Source organism: Nasonia vitripennis, chromosome 3 (assembly GCF_009193385.2).
Source record: "Nasonia vitripennis strain AsymCx chromosome 3, Nvit_psr_1.1, whole genome shotgun sequence".
NCBI lineage: Eukaryota > Metazoa > Arthropoda > Insecta > Hymenoptera > Pteromalidae > Nasonia > Nasonia vitripennis.
In genome coordinates, this window is record NC_045759.1 from 2,145,054 (window position 1) to 2,169,303 (window position 24,250).

The 24,250-nt window shown below is 51.4% G+C and overlaps 1 protein-coding gene across 5 annotated transcripts in view; it reads right to left on the reverse strand.

Moving 5' to 3' along the window:
• Window positions 1–11,492, reverse strand: part of LOC100122300 (optomotor-blind protein) — a 67,968-nt gene extending 56,476 nt beyond the window's left edge. The window contains exons 1-2 of one of the 5 annotated variants that reach the window (XM_031926097.1): window positions 9,002–11,492; window positions 1,792–2,125 (exon numbers count right to left, since the gene is read on the reverse strand). In XM_031926097.1, the coding sequence (XP_031781957.1) occupies window positions 1,792–2,125; window positions 9,002–10,031 (1,364 nt within the window). In that variant the 5' untranslated portion in view covers window positions 10,032–11,492. The remainder of the gene's footprint in view (window positions 1–1,791; window positions 2,126–9,001) is intronic. The other 4 variants (XM_031926094.2, XM_031926096.2, XM_031926095.2 and 1 more) reach the window with 4 other exon arrangements.
• Window positions 11,493–24,250: the final 12,758 nt, after the last annotated feature.

A 24,250-nucleotide genomic window follows, 5' to 3' on the forward strand; every position in this document is an offset into this window, starting at 1 on the left:
AGCTATACTCGCGCGTTTATTTTTACGCCGGTAAATATAAGCGGCTTCGATCAGAGAGAGAACGCATATGTGCATGGGGAAACAAGTGGCGATCAGCCGCATCAAAGTTTCACGGGGCATATTTTATTCACGAGTTACGGAGCGCCGTTCGCGCACAATAAGACTCGCTAACAGCGGTAAGTATCTTTAAAGAATAAATTACAGGCCTTCGAGTCATCGATGACTTACAGTGCTATACACGCGGCGCAATGCTCCGCATATTTATAAACACGGAGCTCTGAAATTTTTCAGATTGCCGTCTAATGGCGCGGCTCACGCGAGCTCGAAAATTCAACTCTCGAATAAGTACAATTAATTTCAATCCAGCGACGATGTAACGCGTGTGTATACACGAGAGCCGAGAAAACATTATTTTCCGTAACGACTGCGAGCGCGAACTCGCCGATTGACAACGTCAATCGTATAATGTATGCTGATCAGGGTGAAGCCAGTGGCGGCGCTATTGTCGAGTTCGCGCGGAAAGTTCTTGTTCGTGCGCGGGAATTGACGCCTAATCTGGCCGCGAGGCGTGTGACGATTGCCGCTTTGTGTCGGTCATTTGAATGCCAGATTCTCGGAATTTATTTTCTCTTCGCTCGCGACGCGTTGCGTAACTTCCGCCACGGCACACCCGAGCAGCGCATACCTCCCCGGCGTATCTCGATAAACCTACGGGCCGTCGTCGTCGAGATGACACTGGCAGATGGAAAATTCGCGGGAGATAGAGAAGGTACTGCGCACATGTATACATGCACGCCGGGCTTATCGGCAGTGTACGTATACGAGGGTAGGTTATGTGTGCGCGCGGCAGCGCAGCGGGGGAGTGCCCTCGCGAGTTGCAGGCGAACTTTTCATCCGCGTGCCGTGCATGTGTCGATGGAAGGGAGGGATAAGGCGAGAGCCGCGCAACGCGATTCCGATACGCTTATCGACCGGCGCAGCGCGCCTCGTGTCGAGGGTGTGAGTGCTGGCTGCCGCTGCACACACACACACACACACAGCCTCTGTACTTACAGCGAAGGCTTTTGATTTTAGAAATTTGACCGTTTCAGCGGCTGCGATCTGCGAAATGAGAGAGAAACTCTCGCAAAAAGACAGACAACGAGGCGAGGAGGAAGGAAAAAAACTTTCACCTCAGCTCGGAAAATAGACTTTTCAGAATAGAATCGTCGAGAGAGAGAGAGAGAGAGAGAGAGAGAGAGAGAGAGAGAGAGAGAGAGAGAGAGAGAGAGAGAGAGAACATAATTGCGAGCGCGAGCACGCGCAAAAATAATGCTGCATTCCGCTCGAAACTGTAGAAACCACAATCTGCAGAGAGGAGGCCATCCACGCTCGCGCTTATATATAAACAGCGAGAGAATGAATACGCGAGAGAGCGAGATGAGAGATTTTCTCGCTGAATTGACGTGAGCGCGTGCCGATAAGGATCGTCGTCTGGCGCGCGAAAATAGATCCGGGAAAAGTCGCGCCTCGCGCACTGCCGCTTTGTGCGGAGTGAATTAAGGGCCCCCGAGAGTTGGCTCTTGTTGGAGCGCGATTTGAAAATCCGATAGCCAGCAAGTCGGCGCAAGGAAGAGATTATTTTTGAAACCGCCTGCTGGCACCGGGATGACGCGCTCGTGCAACTTTGGCCGACTGTGCAGAGCGAGCACTAGATCGTGTTCCGTTATTTATAAAGCGCACCTCTTCGTGTTGTCAAAATATTTTTGTTAATTTTAAACCAGAGATTCAACGCGTTTAAGAGACACCTACCGTCCGCTCTTGGTAATGACCATCTCGGTGCCGAGCTTGTGGAACTTCTCCCAGAGCTCCTTGCCCTCGAGGGTGACCTTGGGGTCGTCGACGATGCCGTCGTCCTCCGGATGCGGCGGCACCAGGTGCGGGTGTGGCCCGGCGAGGGGGTGGTGACCGGCCAGAGGATGAGGCGAGCTGTGCAGCATACCCGGGGGCAGCGGCGGCCTGAGGGGCCTCATTCCGCCGGGCCCACCCGCCGCCGCGCCCTGATGGTGGTGGTGAAGCGCCGCCGCTGCCGCTGCGGCCAGAACTGCATGCGCCTCTTCGGTCGTCTGCGGACCCAGTCCCAGTCCTGAAAATTTCAATTGTCATCAGTGATATTGAAAAAATGTTTAGAGGTTTGAATCTACGTGCACTTGGTATCTATACGTTTCTTTCGAGGTAAACAAACGATATCAGCCCGCGAGAGATTCATTTTTATTCGCGCTCGGCAAAAACTTGGTATGTAGACAGCGCGGGCTCGCAATAAAATAATCTCGCCGCGCGACCGGAATATCCGAGCGTTTTAAAAAACTTAACCAACTCGAAATTTCCATTCCGGTAGCCGTACAACATCCCGTCGATAAAAACCAGATTTCATTCAAGAAAAGAGCCGCTCGCGTTCGTAATGTTTCCGTTTGAAAAATATAAAAAGGACTTAAAATGCCGCTCGCGCGCACCGCGGTTCGAAATAGAGTTCGGCCACTAGGATTGCTCCAATCTTACCCAAAACGTCGTCGGTTAATAACAGTACAGCCATTTTGATCCGCGTGTATACGCACTATATTATAGGCATGAGAAATTTAATAATTCCGAGAACGTACGAGGCGAGATTTCATTCAACAAACCGAGACTCGTTTTTCGGTTTCGTGCTCGGCTTAGCTAACGAAAAGCTGAATGAAAAAAGGAAGAAGCAGAGGGAGACAATCAGGTTATATGAATGAAGCCGGGCCCGCGCACATATAACTCATATCTCTCGGAATCCTCCTCGCGAAAGTGTCTCGAGCCGTGCGCTGACTTTTTAATTCGCGCCGAGAGCTAAGTCATGAATGGTTCCTTCGGCGAAAAACCGCGAATTTCGCTCGCACGTTCAGCCCATCAAGATCCCTATCTATAGCCGCGGCTAGAAAAGCCGAGTCCTCTCCTTATACCCTCTCTCCTTCGTTTCCGTCTTTACAACGAGATGCGAAAAAAATGAGAGAGACACGCCGCGGAGAGAGAGAAAGAAGAAAGAGTAGCGCATGAATGAAACGTCGCCGAAAAATCTCCTTTGTCTCGGGGAGCAGTAGCGCACACGACGGCGAAGGCGCGCGGGCTCTTAATGGCCCCGAGTATATAGGCGCAAGTCCGATGTTCTTCAAAGAGTCCAAAAGTAAATGCGGTTATGCGCCGCTAGCGGCGGCGGCACGAATAAAGAGCGGATCAAACGGAACGATGAAAGAATAATTTGCTGAATGAGCCCGGAGATTTTTATTGTTTTAAGAGAGAGAGAGAGAAAATACGCGGCAAAGGAGGGCCGAATTTTTGCGCAAGAGTACAACATATAGAGTGCATAGCTGTCGGCTTGATTTTTCGGAGCAGCAGCCGCCGCCGCCGCCGCTTCATTACGCGTAATAACTGCTTTTGAGTATAATTTTTAATCCGCTGCAGCAGCAGTTGAACATCATCAAGCGAGCGAGCCATCCAGTAGCACATAAAAGCTTCAGTTCTGATTACCGATAAAGCGCCGAAAATCCGCTCGAAAACCGAAAGCCGCGCGCGGGAGAAAGGGCGGCCGCTGCTGCACAAAGGCGCAGTAGTAGCTCTCTCTTTCGCATACGCGGCTAATTGCCCGCTCGCGCGCGCGCAAACAATTATACCGAGTTTTTAGCTCTAACCGCAGCTCTCTCTCTCTCTCTCCCTCTCTCTCCCATACCTCGACTCGGTCGTCCGCTGTCGCGCTGCGACTGTGTCGGCCAGCTCGCTTAAAAATAGAATTGACGCACTCGCCCGTGGGTCAATAGAGCAATCTATGACAGCAATTGTCTTCGGCGCACGAGGCCTGGCCGAGCGTCTACTGCTAGCCTCGCTCGACAATTCAAATGGGATATCGTCGTCGAATGTTCCGCTGCTGTATATACAGCTCGCTCGCTCGATTGTTCGCGGAAATCGGCTCACGCGCTTTCGAAATCGCCTCTCGGCGATGGGTGGATCCGCGGCTGCTGCAGCGCTCGAGCGTTTAAAAAAAAGTCATACGCGCTGCTGCTGGCGGCAAAAGGGAAGGGAGAACATTATAAAAGCTAGTTTTAATTAAGATCAATGGACGCTCAGCCGGCTTATTAGCCATCCGGCTCTGAAAGTGTATCTCGAAGCCCGCAAGAGAGCCAGTCGAGCAAAACGATCCGCGTGCCCGATAATTTATAATTATCGCGTTAAAAAGACTTACCGCGGCCGGCTCGAGCGCGCTAGGCGGCCCTCATTAGGAAAAAGGCCGCCGCCGCTGCTCCACGTGCAGCGCGCTATATAACCGCTGCACCGCTCGCTGCCGCTGCTATATAGAGCGCCAGCGCTCGCGATCAAAAGAGAGGAGAGAGATGGATGTATAGATATAGGCGGACTTTTGATAAAACTGCGCACGCACGCGTCCAGGTATGATATTGCGTGTCTGTGTGCACGACACAGATCTATCTCTCGTTCGGCGTTCAGATCACCAGTCTTTGTTGCGCGCGTAACGCGTGCACACGGTATTACAATATGTATACATGAATAGGTGGGCGGCCTTTAGTAGGCTATCTTTTCTGTCGCGGCGATTATCCGCGACTGACGTTTAAGCGGCAATTAGCGGTTTTAATTGGCCGGCCAGACGCGTGCAACGCGAGAGCCTTTCAGAGGCGTTTTACGCGATAAAGGACGCTTATACAGTAGCCCTGAGCGTTTGTTACGGATTTTTGGGATAGGTGTGCCGCGCAATTAGCCCGAGAGGTGATACGCGCCGCGATGGAGTTGCCAGCTGATAAGGGTGATTTACCGCGTGGTACACTCTCTGATCACGTTACACGCTTTTTCGACGCCGATGAGTGGGATTAAAAATATCGAGCGCGTCGGGCTTTTGAAATCAATTAATACGCGCGTGTGTGCATGTGCGTGTGTGACTGGGAGAATATAGGACAGTCACGTTAATCAGACCGACTAATTGCCGGATAATGAAACGGGCAAATATATACATAGAGGCAGCTATCCCGAGCGATGAGGAGATTAGTTATTGGGAACGAAAGTTATAAATCACCGCACAGCTGATTCACCGGGAAATATATGACCTTTCATAAATTAGAATCTCGGCCACATCTGTCCGACGATGAGCCTCGAGGAGGTCCAACTCGGAAAAATTGAAAAGCCCACGCGCGCCGCTTGTGGATTGATGAAAAACGCACGGGCAGCTCTAATGTGGATTAATAGCTGTAGGAAGCGACGAGCGTCAAGCGGACAATTTCGCGCTACTAAACTATTCGCCGAAATTGCGTAATCTCTCGAGGAAAAGTCGAGCTTGTTGTTCCCCAAGGCGCTACTTTAAACAAAACGCGTTCAAACGATATATTCGGCGATTGTTGTCTCGCAGGCGTGACCTCGATGATCAGCGCGAGCCATGTATATGCGTGTGCGCGCGAGCGATTTTTTTCTTTTCCTTCGCTATCATTGTTTCGGCCGAGCAACGCGTTATTCAAGGAAAATTCGAGAAATCGCCAATACAGCGATGCAGCGCTCGGGGCACACGCCAATCCCCGCGCTGTATAAAATGTACGACGATAACGCGCAGCGGTTTTACCGTATAAATATTGATACACGTTCGTTATGGCAATTTGCACTTTTGCGCATATCGTCGCTGAGTGCACTCCGTTCGAGAATATAAAGTTCTAAGAAGCTGTGCACACAAGTTTATGTACCGATGCACTCGAGACATAACCTAAAAGAGTCGAGATCAATATGTGTACGTGCGTGTGTATAGCGTGCGCGCAGCCTAACCTGAAAATTCGCGCTCGTGTTTATCGCTGTCAGCTGACTCTCAGCGTTTCTTCGCCTGTATACATGTATACGTAGATCAAATTGAATTTTCGCCTCTGACGCTCTATCAGTGTTTACTGCGAGCTCGAGCTCACAAATGCATTCCGAAATTTCGATTCTCCGACCTCTCCGCCGAATCAAGGTTATTTTAATCGTGAAGATAAACTTTTTTTTCGCCCCCGAGTCACAAGCCCGAGCTTGTTCTAATTTTACTCTCCCACAAATGTTGCACAGAATCGTAGGTCGAAAAAAAACTCCTGCACCAGATCGATTTCCTGCTTCGGAAATAAAGCGAGCGCTCGTAATCGCAAATTAGCGTCGCGCATTTCCATTAATCCGACGTTACAGGCGGGAGAAAAAACTCGCGCGCTCTGAGAAAATCGCCGCGATGTAATAGAAAAGTGTGCGTCTAGAAGATTAATGCACGCGGAGCGAGAGAGCTGAGATCAGAGCGCGACGATAAATAATCGCGCGGCATTATGAATCGAAAAATCGTAGCTAAACACATCGAGCCGACGTCGAGGCAACGATTATCATAGCCCCGCGCGCGGTAATTTATACGCGGACTACTGACGCATCGGAATAATATCGTGAGAGCCGCGAGAGAGTGATTCACGTGGTACAACTCCTTCGGCCAACTGTGCGCGTCTCGAGAATTTTAATCTCTTAACCCTGTGCGCGGATGTTGTACACGCCGAGTGTCGATACAGTGACACACTTGTCAAAACTTTGGAATTTCGCCGCGCGTATAAAACACAGCGGCTCCGATGATTATTCGCCCGAGAGAAGTATCGGAAAACGATTAGACGGCTCGGAGGCAACTTTGTGCGTATACAGAGTTGAGAAACTCTTTCGCGGTATTTTGTTTGGACTCGAGAAAACTTCTCTCTCTAGCAATTAGGTACAATGCTCTCTTGGCCTCCAAACTTTCATTCCGTGGCCGGTAAAATATTCAACAAAGCCGGGAAGAAGAACTCCCCTTTATCACTCCGCTGCACTATTCGCAATCGCGGAGAGAAAAAACGTCCCGTTAAATACCGCGCGTAATCGGCCCTCCCTCGCGAAAATAAGGATTCAAAAGGACAGCAGCAGCAGCAGAAATAACCGGCGTCGATGCTCTCGATTCCCTCGTTTTCTCCCCTCGGCGGCGGAGGAACGGTGAATAACAAATTAGGCGCGTGTCACAGCCCGCCGCGAAGCGTCTCTATAGCGCTGTTCAGGGATTTTCAATCGAACGCTCGGTCCAACTGTCTTCTTCTTCTCCCTCTTTCTCTTTCTCTCTCGAGGAGGAAATCGACCGCGATCGCTCGGCATTTCTGCCTCGATTGCTTCGCTCTCGATATTCGCGAGTGCACAAATGCACCGGCTCTCTCTCTCTCTCTCTCTCTCTCTCTCTCTCTCTCTCTCTCTATCCAGAGGAGGACAGAGATATCGGGAATACGAATGGTGACATGCGATTGTGAATGTGCAGCGCTGGAATTGCGCGGTGCCTTATTCGTCGCGGGCATTTTTTCTCTCGCTTTTGTTTATAGCGGCATCGGCAGCGCACAAGCGCGCGCGACTCAAGCGAGAATTACGTACAGGAGCGCATTCCGAATGCGCCGAGCGTTTTCTCTCGCCCGACCGCGAGAAGAGACTACTGCAGCGCGGCCAGAACATGCATGTGCCCTTGGCAAGATTAATCACCGCCATGCCGCCGCCGCCACTCTTTCTGTGCGCCCGAGGATTTTTCCGCCGGAGAGATCTACTCCCCGCTTGTGTTCGCGCGAGGATTAAGGAATGAGTTTTGAGAGAGACTCGCGCGCGCGTGAGAACCGCGGCCTTATCGCCGTTGTGACACCAGCGCGCGATAATGAGCTGGCGTTTTCTCGCTATTTTCGAGCTATCAATTTTTGTTTTTTCGTTCGCGTAATATGCCCGATAAGAACGACACGTGCGCTCGAAAAAAATTTACGCGCGCTATCGTCGTTGCTTTCTAAGCTCGAAATTGATTTGCGACTCTAAATTTAGCTCGGCTTCATCGGCGTGATTTTGTTTTTCGCGTTTGCGTACGTCCCGCTACAGCGACGCTTACGCTGTCGTGACATTCGCTATTTTTTATGTCCGCGACGACTCGGCCGTCGTGGTTCGCTAAATATCGGACTCTTAGCGGATAACTCTTAGCGGATTACATTCTGCATTGTACAAGGCGATAGGCACGGGGAAAATCGTTGCCGCTATGCGCGCGAGCGATTCCGATGTACTTTCCCAGTGGAACGAGCGGCTTTACGACGATCGACCAGTTTCGCAGCGCTTATCTAATAAACAGCCAGCTTTACGGCCTGCAATTATTTTTTCGACTTTATGAATAAGCGTTTCTCTCGCTGATTTACGCGTTCAATGAGCTTACGATTTCTTTCGAGCGTCAATCAATCCCCGGTGAGCGATAAATTTGCCCGTCCAACGAGACAGAACTTTTTGCTACTTGACATTCAAAATCGCGTCTCTCTGGATTCTTACCGCGAACAGACAAAGCTGCTCTTGTGCGCGACTAGACGAGCAATCAATTTCGTGCCATTTTTTTTCCTCCAATTACCAGCGAATTTTCCGTAATAGAAAGTGACTACTTGCTTATCTCCGTCAGCTGAAACCCGTTTTCGAAGGCGCAAGAACGAGCGTTACCAGCGACGAACGAAAATAGCGCGACGCGACGTCCCTCGATAAAAACAAAATACAATCGCCGGCTATAGAGCCCGAGACTCGCAAGGGCGTCAATTCGCGCGTACATAAATTTGGGAACTCGCGAAATATGCGTATTCACACGCGGGCCCGATTGAGCATTCGGCGAGCGTGCTTATTGAAACGTCCAGCTTTTTTTCGTGCGCGCGCGAGGGCCCGGAATTTTAAGAAACCTGCGGAGGTACACGGGCGCGTAAAAAACGACGTCCACCTCTAACGAGCACATCGCACGGCAGCGCGCAACAAACGGTAGCCGCGCAGCGGCTGCGTGCCTAGATTGTCAAAAACTCCGAGAGAGCTGGGCGTAATGGCGATTTTTACGGCCGGGAACCGACTCTTCGGCGCCGATTAGCCTTGTCAATTGGTCAGTAGCGGGCGGCTTCGTCTCGAATACCAAGCGTGCGGCTCTCGGAGAGGACGTGAGAGCACTTACCTGGTGGACCGATGCCCTGAGGACTGAACTGCGGATGGTGGTGCGATCCCCCGAGGATGCCCTTGCCGGGCAGGTGGTGCGAGGCGTTGGGCGAGCCCGCGGGCGGCAGGTGGGCGCCGGGGTTGTAGAATCCTGCGGCGGCGAGGGCCGCAGCCCCGAAGTAGCTGGCGGCCGCGGCCGCGTGTGTCGAGGAGCTCGAGGAGAGGTCCTGGCCCCGCGAGGTCGGCGGCGGGGTCTCAGGCGCGGCCGCGGGGCTGCCCGGGCCACCGGCGGGCGGCGAGGCGCTGCCCTGCGACTGGGCCGAGGAGACCGAGGCGGCGGTCAGCAACGAGGAGACACTGAAGTCCGTAGGCCTCGGAGCCGCGGGCGCCGGCAGCCTCCCGTTCGGATTGCCGCTGGAGCTGGCCGAGCTGCTGGCGCTACTGGCGCCGCTCGAGCCCGTGGAGGAGGTCGTGGTGGCCGCGGCGACCGCGGCGCTGGCGGTGGCCGAGGCGAAGGGCGAGTGCCTGCTGAGTGCCGCGGCCGGCGCTGGGTACGCCATCCCAGGGCCGCCCGACTCCGGCCTGCTGAGCACCGTGTTGGCGGCTGCGTCCCCGGCAGCGCTGCTGCCTTCCTCGTCTTCCGCAGCGGGGCTGCGCTGCCGCTGCTTCTTCGTGCTGTCGATGGAGGCCGATGGCGGGGAGCTCAGGTCGGCGGGCGCGGGCGGCGTCGAGCGCTGCCTCTTGGCCGCGGGTGGCTCTTCGCCGCCGCCGGCGCTGACGACGCTGTCCTTGGAGCCGGCGACGGCGTACGGAGCCAGTTCCGTGTCGGTGCGCGAGGCGAGCTGATGCTGCAGCGGGTTCAGCGGCTGGTGGTTGTTGTTCAGGTGGAGGTTACTCAGCTGGTGGTGGTGCTGGAGGTGGCTGTGATGGTGGCTCAGGCTGTTCAGGTGGGGCTGGTGGAGGAGTAGAGGCTGCTGCTGCAGTGTGGCCGGTAGCGGAGTGCTGGCGCAGTGGGTACCCCTGCACGCCGTGTCTTGTTCGAATCTCATCGAGGATGGGTGAGAGCTGCTCTGCCCTGCGAGACGCGCGAGATTGAACCCTACGAGGGACTCAATGTCTGCACCTACCGCCTCTCCTGCTGCTGCGGCTCCTGCTGCTGCTGCTGCTGCTGCTGACACCTCCAACGTGTCTGCTTCTTTTCTCTGCTTCTTCCTCTTCTCTTGTACGAACACTCGCGAGCACTGCGTTACTGTTGTCGCTGACGTTGTCACTCGTCGGTGATAACTGTTCTTCTCTGATAACTGCTTTGTTCTAGTTCTACTCGTGCAATTCTCATCGTCATGTCGCTCTCAAGCCCTGGACACTTTTTCGCGACGGCGATTATTGCCAGCACTACAACTTCCCTCACGGCGGCGACGACGACACTCCCTTCCTGTGCAATCCGGCATCGTCATCGTCTCACAATCCGCGCACACAACTTCAATCTTCCACTTCGACGCAATGCCACTGTTTTTTCACCACGATTCTCCCGTGCACTCTCGGATCTCTCAAACGTGATGAAAGAAGCAACGGTTGGAGCTGGCGCGCGCGCGAGTCCCCCTATTCAGAGGCTGCTGCTGCTGTGGCTGTACAGTAGCGCGCGAGACGTGCTTGGCAACGCCGTGACGGCTTCCGACGGCCGGCGAGCGGCTTGCCGACGGCCTGTCGTCGTTCTGCTGCTGCTGCTCTTGCTTCTGCTAGCACTCATGCTACCTTCTTCGGCACCTCACTGGCTACTGCTCCGAAATCACAGACCGTCGAGAGAGTGGAGCACGGCATATCCCACGGCACTATTTTTTTTAATCCAACTAGCTGCTTCGCTTTGAGGTTATGAATGTATATTATCGCGCACGCACACTCGTTGCGTACGCTGCACACTGCACGCGAACGACTCTCGTACACTGATTACGAGCTGTTGCTGCTGCTGCTGCCAGAAACTGAACACGGGCTTGCTTCGTTCGCTCCTGCTCCTGTCTCGACTGCCAGCTCTTCTCTCGCAACTCTCTCACGAAGCAATGCACACGCGTGCACGCGAGACGACGTGCAATAATAATGAGCGAGGTAACGCGCGACGGAGCGATGCTGCTTCTACTGGCAGAGCCGGCGCTGCACTGCTCTCGCACACACGGTCAGGGAGCGCGCAGGCCTGCAGAGCGAGTTCGCGCGAAGCGAAGGTGTTACTTGGGTGGTGCCGCGATGGTCACTGAGCAGCGCTAGGATTGACACCTTCTCCGAGGCCTCACCCCCACACCTCGTCGCGAGCGAGCGCGCGCGCACACACGAGAGAACGAGCGGCGGGCGAGCGTGTGAGCGAGAGGGAGACAGAGCGACAGTGTGAGAGAGAAGTGTCGGTGCGCCGCTGCGGCCAGCCCGAGCCCGGGCAAGAGCGAGATGGAACGCTACGGCATAAGCGCCAGTGCGACGAGGACGGCGATAGGACAGGAGAGAGAGAAAGAGAGCGCAGGGCGTGCGCGCGCGCTCCCCGCCGGCCCCCACCACGAACGGCGCCGTGCCAGAAAGAGAGGGAAGCGGAGCTGCCGCGAGTGCGAGCGAGACGGCGCCGCGAACCGGTCTGCCGCCCCTCCGCCGACGCCCCCACCACTTCCGAAGCCGCGCTACGCTCAGGCTGTCTCGCTCGCACCACCGGTGTCGCGAGCGTCGCGCCGTACGTGTGCGGAGAGCGTGTGGAAAACGGCCGGCTGGCGCGACGGTGGCGGCGTGTTGCGTGCAGCGACAGAAAGAGACAGACTCGCGGGAGGCGTGAATCCTGGAGGCCAGCAGCGCGAAGACTGAGCCGGTAAGCTCAGGCTACTCCTCCTCCCCCCTTCCCCGCCGAAAAGCGCCCGAGCCATCTCGCTCTCTCTCGCACTCACGCTCAGAGATACGGCTTCGGCGAGTGGGGGGAGAGCGCACGGTGGGGAGAGCCGAGCGAGACAGCGCTAGCGCAGTACGTGCAGAGCGAGCGAGACGGAGAGGTCGCGCGAGCGAAATACACACGTATACGCGCGACGCTCTGGCACCGCGAGAAAGACGCCGAGAGTCGGGCGATAATGAGCGCTCGCCGTGCGGATTGGCGCCCAAACGCCAATCCGCGCGGCGTTGCTCGCGACGCCTTTCCCGACGCGCTCTCGCCGTTTGCTCTAGCTCCGTCTCGCTCGCACTCGCGTGATATCCCCCCTCCGCGACCAACTGGAGCAAGCGAGAAGGCAGATAGAGAGAAAATCTGCCGTCGCCGCATCGTCGTCTCGATTATTTCGTGCGTGTGTGTTTGCGTCTGTGTGCGCCTTTCTCTCTCTTTCTGCACTATTGTGTGTTGGCTCAGAGAGTATGGTCGACTTGGCTCTCTCCTCTCCTCTCCTCTCTTCGCGTCTCGGAGGGTGTTTAACCGCGAGTACGCCCATTAACACCACCCTCCCTGCCTCCCCCACCCCCTTCTCCTCGTCTTCTCGCTCGCTCTGTATCAAGCCGATAGAGAAACTTGGCTATCGCGTTTTCCATCTTCCTCCTTCTCGGCTGCGCTGTATCCTTTACTTTCTTCCGCTCGAGCAATCACTTTCGGATGAGAGGGAAAGAGAGAGCGCGAAAGAGGGATGGAAGTCAACGCGCGTGCCGACAAACTTTTGACGCGCTTGCGATTCCTCGGAGCCTGTCTCGAGGTTTTTTGTCGGGGCTGCGCTGTGTACATAAGCAAAGAGACAAAGAAAGATATAGAGCCGCTTGGCAAGTTGCACGAAGCCGAAAGAAAGTTTCGCAGCGACGGCTAAGGGGATTCAGCGGTGAGCGAGTTTCTTGGCCGATTAGCGCGGGCTGCTTCGTGTGATTTCTACGCAAGCTGCACTCAGAAGCCAGGCCACTTATTGGCTTTTTTCTCTTTTTTGCCGCGCTACTCTCTAGCTGGACTGAACAAGGTTTTGCGCGTTCTCTTGGTGATAATTGTTTTCGCCGACAGCGCGAGTACTCGAGCAGACGCGCTTGGGACATTTTATTGTTGATTGCAGACCCTGCTTACTGATTACCTACAGAAACTCTGTGAACGTATACCGCCGTCAACGATAATTTGTTGTGACCGTTACTTTGCGTTCGAGGTGATGCCAATCCATGAGAAGGAGTAGAACATACAATATTTTTTAATAGATAGGCCAGGTTGTCATTTTTTGAAAATGCATAATTAATAAGACAATTAGATTTCAAGATGTCTACCCAATATCAAGGATTGATTCGAGGAAGGGAGTTTATGTTTTTAACATTCAGGGCAGTATAAGGTAGCGATTGCAATGTATTAGATATATTATTAATTCATACTTTTATACCGTTTGGAAAGATGTACCACAATGTATTATTATTTACAGGTAGCCGCAACATTCTGGTATGCACTACTTACTATAGTACTACAATAGATTTGTTCCGTGTTTATAGCTCCCGCTCAGAAATAGGCTAGTGTATCTATTTAGAAGTGCATATTTATACAACATTCTGCTTGACACAAGTATATAAATAAAATTAAATATTGAATGGAATATATATTTTATAGGGGCAGGATTATTATTTACATATATTTTGACTTGAAACTCTATACGTTGAATTATGTACATTTTAACGCGACAAAAATCGTATTTAATTATCGACTAACGCGCTCTTGAAGAAAAAAGCAATAATATACTCACTGAAATTTCAGATACATAATATTTACTTTGTTATTTACTTTTTCAAAATTTTTCTCGATAACAGTATTTACCAGAGTTGCAGAATAAAAAAGGTTAAGCATTACAAAATCCAAAATAAAAAGTATAAACTAAAGAGTTTAAGCTTAAACGATTATCAGCGCTTCACGAGCACACATAACAGTGCTCGAAAAAAATTCCCCGCAATATACTTGACACTTAGCAATCATCTTAATTATATCCCTAACAATTTCAATTATGTGCAATCAAAAGTATATACTGCGAACGCGCGTCATTAAAGCTGCGCACACGTCAGAGTTGTTACAAACCAGGCAAGCGGAGAATAAAAACTAAAAAAAACCTTCATCAAGCACACGCTCCTGCAGAAGCGCGAGCGATATTCAATTACATGAGAAAACAGAAAAAAGTGCAGCGCACGACCCGCCGCGGAAAATCCGCTCTACCGTCCAGCCGCGGCTCGTCGCCGGCTCGCGATGAAACGATCAAAAAAGCCAGCGCGCGGCTAGTCTCTATATAATATCGTTCGCGACTCTCGAGTTTCCATAGTAGGCGGCTAGGGCTGAGTTGAGTTGACTCGACTGGCGCCGGCAGCCTGCTGCTGTGAAATTCACACGCGCGTCGCTCTCTTCGCCGTCGCTCGTTCTCGATATATACGTATATACGTAGGCGCAGTCGTCGACAGGACACGTTCGCTTCGTTTCCCGAGCAGCAGCACACAGAGAGTCGAGAGAAACGAGCTCCGCTCGCGATCCGCCGGCTGGCTATCTTGTGAGCGCGAGCAGCTTCGCAACAAGGACGAGGCTATCTTCGTCGATGCCGTGGTGGCGCTGCTGCCAGTGACCGGTGTAGGAGAGCGCAAGGGTTCGAGTAGTGGGGCCGCCGCGAGGAGGAGTAGGGAGAAGGAGAAGCGTTCCGCCTGCCGCAGCCGGCCTTTCTCCCCACTGCGCAGCGCGCATCTCATCCGCGTGAGTACTAACTCGGGCCTCGAGCTCACACCCCTCCAAAGGGGGCAGCAGCCTCCATGCTCTCCACCTTCTCGTCTTCCTGCATACCCCCGCCCCCTTCACGGCCTCGATCGTGTCGACTAGAGCCATATTTCCCGAGCCGTCACCCTCGTCGCCGTCGTTGTCGTCGTCGTCGTCTTCGTCGTCTACGTTTCGTCCTTCGCGCTTCACTGTGTTAGGGCGCGACGCCCTGGCGTCCGTCACCTAGCGCAGATAGACCGCAGTGTCGGTGACAGGGTGTAGGTGGGTTGGAAAAGTCTTGTAGTATAGTTGGACGTAAAGTTGGACATTTTACATTCATAGCGAGTAAGTATGTAACGCGATTCCGAGATAGCTATTCAGCCCCAAGCGTGCAAACGAAATTGATGCGGTTAAAGGAAGATATTAAAATTTCGAAAAATAGTTTATACAAAAATAAGAATCTTGTAAAAAATAAGAATTAATACAAATAATATAAATGGTATAATCTGCAAAATATATAATACTGCAAAGTAATGGTTTATCAAAAAGAAATCAGTAATAATAATACTTTTTCGATTGTTTAGTCTTCTTAGTAAATGGTAAACTAACAAATAATTTATAAATATGTATCAAAAGTACTACTGTTAGATTTAAAAATAATAAACTTGACTACAAATACAAATGTACCCTTTGAAAAATTGAATAAAAGATTGCTGATGAGAATACAGAATATTGATCAAATATTATTGAAAAAAAGAACTAAATTAACAATTTCAATTTCTTTCCTTGTACAAAAATTAGATTTCAAAAGATTCACTACTTGATTGACGAATACGAGTTTACACTATATTTGCATGAAGTTCACTATAACTTTGCGTAAGTCAGTCAGTACAACTATTTCTCAATATGAACAATTACAACTGTCCCTGACTATAATTAATCTTCAGTCCAAGAGCAACAATCACATAGCAAGTGAGGACGCGCGAGCGTGACAAGAACAAACTTTTCCACCCAGAACGTTCCACATATATGTGTACATATACAAACACACCGCTCCATCCACAAGAAAAGTAATGTATAGATATAACGTAACAGGCAATAGCCGCTGCCACTCGCGTAGGGTGCAAAAGTTACGACTCTAGAAAAGGGAGCAAGAAAGAGAGAGTGAACGAGCGAGCGCAGGGTGAGTAGAGTCGAGAAACGAAGCGAACTACGCGAGGGGTTAAAAAGAGAGAAGCACACGCACACACACTAAAACGCACTTACACACAGAGGGCGACCGGATATATACGAGGAAAAAGAGCAAGGCAGCAGGCGAAAGAGACTCGGGAGAGAAAAATCCCGAGGATCCTGCTCTTGCTCGCTCTGGTCATAATCGCGCAGACCGTGTCATAATCTGCGACGAAATACATTTGACGAGAGAGAGAGAGAGAGAGAGAGAGAGAGAGAGAGAGAGAAAGAGAGAGAGCAAGCGAGAAAAAAGACGAAGAGAAAAGAGGCACGCACACGAAGCTGGGCGTGTTTGCTTCGCGGCTCCGCCTACATAGCGCCGCTGCGCTTCTCTCCCACTTGCGTGTCGCCCCTAGCGCTACCCCCACTCCTCCCCACTCCGCGACGCGAAATCCCCACTCCGGAACACTCGCGTTCTCAAGAGTCCGAGCGCCGGCTGCACACTGCTGTAGGTACAGTGCCGCTGGAGGAGTGGGGATGCGATATCGCGCGCACGTCTCTTTCTCACAGTGAAAGGCTAATAATCCGGCGCTGGAGCGAAGACCGAGAGAGAGTGAGAGAGAGATGGGAATTAAGTCACACCGTCATAATCCCGTGTTTTTCTCGGCATTCGCGTTGGTCGAGCGCGCGCTTAATAACGATGATTTTGTGTAAAAGGAAGAGGAGAAGACGAACCGTCGAAGTTATACTGAGGGGACGTTTAGCGCTGGATGATTGTTTATTATTGGTTCTTCGACGACACCAGTCTGATTGATCGCTCCTTTCCGATTCGTCTCGATGCCTCGGACGGCAGCATCCGACGCGCTTTGCAATTATAGCTCGAGGGCTTGTTTACGATTGGGACTTTTAATGCTCGCTATGGGAGACTCTGATCGATGGGCCGTGGACTTTTATTTGGAAGGAGTTGAGGGAGATGTTTTGGGTTAAATAAATATTGAATTTCAGCATGAACACCGTAAACGACAAAAACCAATTTAATCCGAATGGAATTTTGATTCAGCTAATTCTAGCACTTTCGGTAATCAATATTGTTTATCGAACGCGTGACAGAATAATTTTACGTTCCGCCAGTAATGGAAGGTTACTACTCAAAGGCTCAATGATTTCTAGCTCGGATATGTATGTCGATGTCATTTGAGGTCGATTAAGCGCAGAGTTATAGAATCAGGCCTAATCGATAAAAAGACGCGACACAAGTTGTTATTTACCCCTACGCGTGCGGTATCATTGACTCGTGTCGCAGTATACACTTTCAGTCTCTGCCAGGCCAAGTGGCTGAGCATTTGAAGAATGCTACCTCTACTGTAGTATTGAAAACAAAGCGCAGTAAAACGTGGTATACTTGTACGGTTAAATTTGACTTTACATTTCAAGCATTTCTCGTTTTGTATTCTTCTACCCGCGTAAAATTAGTAAAACGCGTTTTGCTCCCACGAAAAGTTATTTACGCAGCAAAAATCCAACTGGCAAGAAGCACAAAGTCAAAGCACTCAACGGTCTTTCTTTCGGAACCGGAAAAAAATTTCGTTTCGCCGTATACATTTTTACGTTTCAGAATTTTGAAAAAGAACTGTAAAATCCACATCCCCGCTGTCAGCGCGATAAGTCGAACCGAAGCGAATCACGATATCGAATCGAAAGAATAGAGCGAACTCGAGCGCCGGTATCGCCGAGAAAGCCGTAAAAAAGAAGCACACAGAAAAAGAAGCAGCAGCGGCAGCAGCGAGTCGAAGCGAGCTAGCGCGCGCGACAGCAAGAAAAAAAGCGCACCATGCAGCAGCAGCGCGTGCACGCGAAAGCTATATAGAAGGAAAAAGGAACGGAAGGAAGGAAGATGGCTCGTATTTCAAGGGCTGCGCGAGCGCAGAAGCGACTGCTGCGGGTCACAGGGCCTTCGGAAAATTAATTTTCTCTGCGAGCAGCGAGGGAGAGAGAGAACGAACGATCGCGGCAACGCCGGCACATAGAGCGCGAGAGCTCTATAAATCTCCGCGGACCATAAACGAGCGAAGGCGCCTTTTGATGCGAGAACTGTACGCGACTTTCTGCGGCGCGGCTTGCTATGTATCTGCTGCTGCTGCTGCTGCTGTGTTGCTGTGGGACGTGGATGACGAAGCGCGAGCCGAGCGCAAAGAGAAAGCGCGCGCAGAGTGTTGAAGGGGGCAAAATAAATTGAGATTTTACATGTGTGCTCTCTGCAGGATGCTGCCTGCAGCTTCTGGGCTGCGCTTTGAATGTTTTAGAATATGTGCCTGAGCTACACTTGCTTTTTAGAGTGAATTCGGGTTTTGTTTGCAGAAGTCACTTTTGGAAAATTGTCCTACGCTCTCGTTGGGGTTTTGAGAAAATGTCATTGGAATGGAATCACTCTTTTTTTCTAAACTTTGCAAAAGAAGTAGTTACCTACCTCAGAAGTTACATACATTTTTGCTGGGTTGATAAGATAATTCCAATTATGAACACTGTAAGCACTGTCACAACACTTCGCACGAACTTAAATTAAAAAAAAAGGTTTTCTTTAAAATGTTTAATTAATCATTCGCTTCGACGTGACTTGGTCCACAGTCGAAGCTCAACTGACTCATACGCATTGAGTAGAAAGCATTGCCGAGAGCTTCGTTGTGACCTGCCTTGAAAAAAAAATCCAAGTTAACTAAACACATGATAAGAAACGAGAGGAAGGGCACGAACGATGGCTTTACAAACAAATCGTAAAATCGTAAAGCTCTCGTTGCGGTCCTCGCTCTCGGATAGTACGACCACTTGAGAAGTGTCGAATGTACTGTGAGAAGACTCGAAACAAAACAGTTCCTCGAAAATTATGGGGCACTTCGGAAACAGACTCACATTATAAACTGGGTTTATTACATTGCAAATCAATGACATGATACTATTAAAAAAAAATGTTTTGAAACGTACCTTGATGTGTGTATTCTGAAATTGAAAAATATGCATACTAACAAAATTAAAGCAATGCTCAATCCAATAAATAAATAAATAAATAGAAGCACAAAATTGTAAAAAGAAATATCGGACTCGAAATTCGCACGCAGGGGCAATCGACTCTGGCAGCAAATTAAGTAGGGACAACAAATCTAGCACTCCAGCAGCCGCAGAGCTCGATCGCTGTAACGAGCGTATAAAACAAGTGCAGCGTAGCAGCTCCGCGTGTTGCATTCCGCCCATACGCGATTCGCAAGCGACATCCCCTCGAACACCGCAGCGGCTGCGGAAAATTCGAGCGACAGCGAAAAATCGGGCGCAGAGGAACGCAGCAGCAGCAGCAGCGATTGACGGAGCGATGCAACGCTCGGAGAAGCGCAAAATAGAGAAGCACCGGAGGGCGAGTGAGTGTCGAGGGTGTCGAAAATTCAGCGATCGATCGGCCCGTTCCCGAAACAACAGCTCTGCCGAAGAGAGAGAGTGAGAGCTTGAAAAATAGCCCCGCTGCAGGAGTGTGTATAAATAGAGAGACCCGGAAAAATACGCTTTTCGATGTTTGCGCGCCGGGGAACGCGAAAATTACGTGTAAAAATATATAGTTGTTTTCTGGCTAGCTCTTCTCTCTCGGAGAATTCAAGTGCCCGGCCGTGTGCGGGAATGAATTACTCCAACTACTCGTTTGCATTTAGCGATTAATTAGCGCGGTCATCATCAACGCTCGCTTCTCAAAAATAGAATAAATATTGCATCGCCTCTCCATCACACGCGAAAAAAAATCTCCCCTCGCACCCTTGAAAAGCCAAAGAAAGCGCGGCCGGCGCGAAAAGTCGATGGTCGCTCTCCCGCGCATAAAGCGATTTGTTTGGCTCGCCGCTGCGTGCACGGAGTCACACACACACACACACACACACACATAGGATCCGTTCGCGATCATCTCCTCCGCGCGCGCTCGGCCAAGTAAAAAGAGAGAGCGCAGCTCTCCCGCGTTCCGCTCGATATATCGGCTTCTCCGTAAGCGAACGTGTCTCTCTCGAGAGGAAAGCCGCCGCCGCCGTCGGCGAAAGGAGCAGTGTGGGGTGGCGCCACCGAGGCGCCGGTCGACTCCTTTTTTTGCCTCCTCTTCTCTCGGCTGCTGCCGCGCTGAAGCTGCTGCGGCGAGTCTCGATCTGTGTTTGTTCCGGGCGTCGCTGCGCAGCGCTGTTTCAGCTTCGAGAAAGAGAGAGAGAGAGAGAGAGAGAGAGAGAGAGAGAGAGAGATTTCCCGCCACCCCCTTTTTCCGCCCTAATCTTCGCGGAGTCAAGTCGTTCGAGTACTTTGCTTTTGTTAATCTTCTTATCGGGCGAGCGGGAGAGAGCATCAGCGGCGCCGGAGCGGACAATCAGGTTAGGGTTTTTAGCTGGCTTCGCGAAAATTGGAGCGAGGATTTTCGCGACACTTTCTTCGCCGCGCGATATTTTCTGCAGTGTTTTCCGCGGGTACGTACGGCGGATCGAACGTGTACGCGGCGCGTTCCCTGTTATTTGCGCCAGCGCGTCACGTAGGAGGGAAAGAGGTAGGCTCCCTTCCGTCGATAGACGTGCGCTAATTCGATAGTGCTCTATGTGACAACACTTGCCGCATAGAATCTGCCAACACGCGGATGCAGATCAATAAAACGAAGACTCGCTGGATTATTCATGCGCGTCGCGCTGCAGCGACTAACCGATCCGCCCGGTGCATTGCACTTTGGCCGTATACGCGAATGCAACTGGTAGAGCCGTGTGTCTTTATTCGTCGGCAGCTTGTTTCGCGTAAATTCAAATCGATCCGAATCGTTTCTCAGGGTAATCCAATCGAGTCCCGCGACGCGTGGCAGACCCTCAAAAGGGCTGCTCAAAAGACCGACGAAAAAAGCATCGAGCGGCAGCGAAGAAAAGAGACGGCGAGGAAGAAAGGAAGAGTTGAGAGCATTATGCGCCGCCGCGCGGAGGCTTTGTGCGTGTGTGTGCCTAATTATTGCCCGATCGAAGAGCAGAGCCGCTGTGCGTTCTAGGCGTTGTTGTGCGGGCTCGGATTACCGCCGCTCGATTTCAATATCTCCGCGGCCTGTCGGCGTCTTCGTCGCAGCTCTTCCTTTGCGGTGGAAGCTAAAGGGAGCCGACGAGGAGCGCGGCTCTTTTGCGTCTCGCGCCGCGAGTAGCAAGTAGACGAGCGTTTCCGCGCGTCAAGTCGCCGGAACGGAAGAACGCGCGTATGTGTCGCCGCTTGCATTATATATGTGTGTATATGCATATGGGTAATAAAGCGGCGGCGGCTTCTTTTTTCTCAAAGGGATACGCGCGCGATTCATGCGTTTCGGGCGAGCGGCGCACTTGAGAGGGTATTTGTGTTAGCGAAGGGGTGTGTTTTTGAGGGAAACGCGATGGATTGGACAATATCGGCGGGAGGAGTTTCTCTCTTTTTCTTCCACCTATTGTTCGATTTGGAGAAACTCTTTATTTCCTGTATACAAGCGTAATCGAATTTCTCACACTTTAACCGCAAAATTGAAAATTCCCGCTAAGAGCTACGCACAACCCAGGGAGTTCGCGTACAGCATAAAGCTCAAGCCACTGAGATATCGCGTTGCATTCTCTCCCAGCGCAGCAGCAGCAGCAGCAGCGAGAACTGACGGGACAAAACAACGGGCTCACAATAGAACTCCGCTTCTTCCCTCGCCGCGGCTCAGCCCGAGAGAGCCGCTCCGCACTCCCTCCCCCTTTTCTCCCGCATTCGCTTCTCTCGCTCTTTCTCTCTATCTCCATCTCGCTCGATCGAATCTCGAGGGCGAGCGGAAATCGACGAGAGCGAGCGAAGATCCCATTGGACCTACTCCGGCACGTTTTTTCGCGTGCCGATCCATTAATTAACCTGCGCGCCTCGCGACTCGGGGGCGGAAATGGAAAACTCTTGGAGGATTTAAGACTCGCTCTTTTTCTTCGTATTAAGCAGAGGGCTGTACACGCTTAACGAGACGCGATGACGAGCCCGATGATGCGCTACTGAGATGCCTGTTCAGTTGCTTCTTTTTTTTTCGTGATCGGCCAGCGTCTACTTTTTAGCGGACTTTTTCCCGGCGGCCACTTTTGTGCGACGAGCTTAATAGCCGTGATGCATTATTGATCCTCAGCCGAGTTCGGCCGAGACTGCGTTTATGGAGTTTTCAAGAAGCGCTACTCTTACTTATTGCAGGTATGTCGCGGGCTCCCGAGTTGTTTGGACTTTCTGTATGTGACTCTAATTTTAAATTGCCCGTCCGGTATACTCGTTATTGGCTTCGCATCGCCTTGTCACTCTCGTCGCGCGACTGTTTATTTCGTTTCACTCGCGCGATAAAATTCGAAGCTCGCGCATAACCAGACGTTATATACGCTTGAAATTTTAACCACACATGTCGCGCACGGTAATCACACTCGCCACCGGCGTCGTTACGGTAATAATAAAAAAAAGCGACGACCGCAGAACGCTCCGCGGCGCACAACAATAATTTAAGCAGTGCAACTTGCGCAAAATTACACCTCGCGCGGCGACCGCAAACTTTTCGTGCTCACGCACGAGCTCAGCCGAGCGTTTACGTGTATACGTATATACGAAAGAGAGAGAGAGAGAAAGACGTTGCAGCGAGGCAAAAAAGGGTTGCAGCAGCGCGCGATGCCATTAATGACCCCGAGTTGTGTACTACTGCTGAACGAGCGGAGACGGAATAATTTTTTAAAAATGAGCCGAGTAGGTTCGCGCGAGAGCCGTATATAGATGGCGGACACGCATAGTAGGTCGTATTTTCAAGTTCATCACTAATGCATCGAGGCGGAGTGTATACCAGTTTAGCGTTCGCCGAACATCGGGGAAAACTTTAGCTCGCGAGGAGGCTTATTGCCCGCGTCGTTTCGTTTCTTTTTCAGACGCGATGCACTTTCGTTTACCACCAAACTTACGACTTCTCCACTGTCGTTTTATATCCACTGTTACTTTTTACAATTTCACATCAACCGATAATTTTCCAAACGCGCTCTGGAGTTCATCACCCTTTTTCCCAGCGCAGCCCATTACAGCGTTTCCTCTCCGGCGCATACGATATGGAAAAGGACTCCCTCCCACACGCGAATAACCTGTCGCATAGCGTTTCGCGGCTGGAAATTGCACAATAATTTCACCCTCGACGGCTTCCGCTCGCGCGCAAGAGAGAGCGACATCGGCGCCATAGTTCATAATTAAAATGAGTAATGTCGGCGCAGCAGGGGGTGGTGACGACGTTATATTGTTTGTGCATCGAGTGCGGGAGTAGTCCCAGGTGGATGACGCGAGGCGCAGCTTTTGTTTTCGCTTCGAGGCTATAAGAAAATGAATTTCCAGTATATTATACGCGAATCGAAGCGGAGAATCCATAAGTAATGAAAAGTTGCAATTAGCGTTGATGACGAGCGATTATTGTGAATTCTCCGCATCGAGCAGCAGAGCGCATCTAGCTCGCGTCGGTGAAATCTTGATTAGGCTTCATCAATCGCACCCCAGCAGATCATTTCTTCGCATATACATAAGTAAACAGCCCGAGGTTCGGACGATCCATCACCACCACCACCGCCGACATCAGCATTAGCCCAACTGCGAGAGGCTTAATAGAATAAAATCAAGTGAAATTACGTAAATAAACAAAGCCGCTGGCACGCAACGCACACGCGCTCTCGAGAGCACAGCCCCAGGGACATAATCATTCCGTACACACACACACACACACACAAAGAGCCGAGAGAAACCTAGATATCCAAACACGCATACTCGCCACCACAGCACAGAGAGAAAGAAAAGCTCGAAGGCATCCGAGGGTCGACAATCGTGTCGTTTAGGCCGCACACATCTACAATGCGCGCACGGGGTCGGTTATCCCCGGCCAAACAGTACATAGCGCAACGCGATTTGGTCGATCGAGTGTCTCGAGCCCGCGCCACGCGATGTCTGTGTGTGTGTGTGTGTGTGTGTGTGTGTGCGTATGCGTATATATTTCTAATGCTATTAAGCGGTGTTCCGTTACACACGGAGCCAACAACAGATGTACAGATGTCGAGAGAGAGAGAGAGAGAGAGACACGCGTTCGAATGCTCGGCTGTTTGGATTGCGCGGCCTCGGGGGCGATCTCCGCAGCTGCGGTACATCGCGCAAATGCGATATATACTATAGAGATTTTTCGGGCTCCGCCGATCGATTACTCGCTGCGCGGACCCCTAGAATTAACGAGGCTCGAGTGAGAGCTGCGGACCAACGCTTTCTCTGCCGCCGCCCCCGGTGCAAGTCCTTTTTTTTACGCGAGAAACTCGATATAGCCCGCACTCGGATCTCTAATTTTCGTTTAGAAAAACGTCGTATCACACTGCGCTCTACAGCTCTTGAAAAATT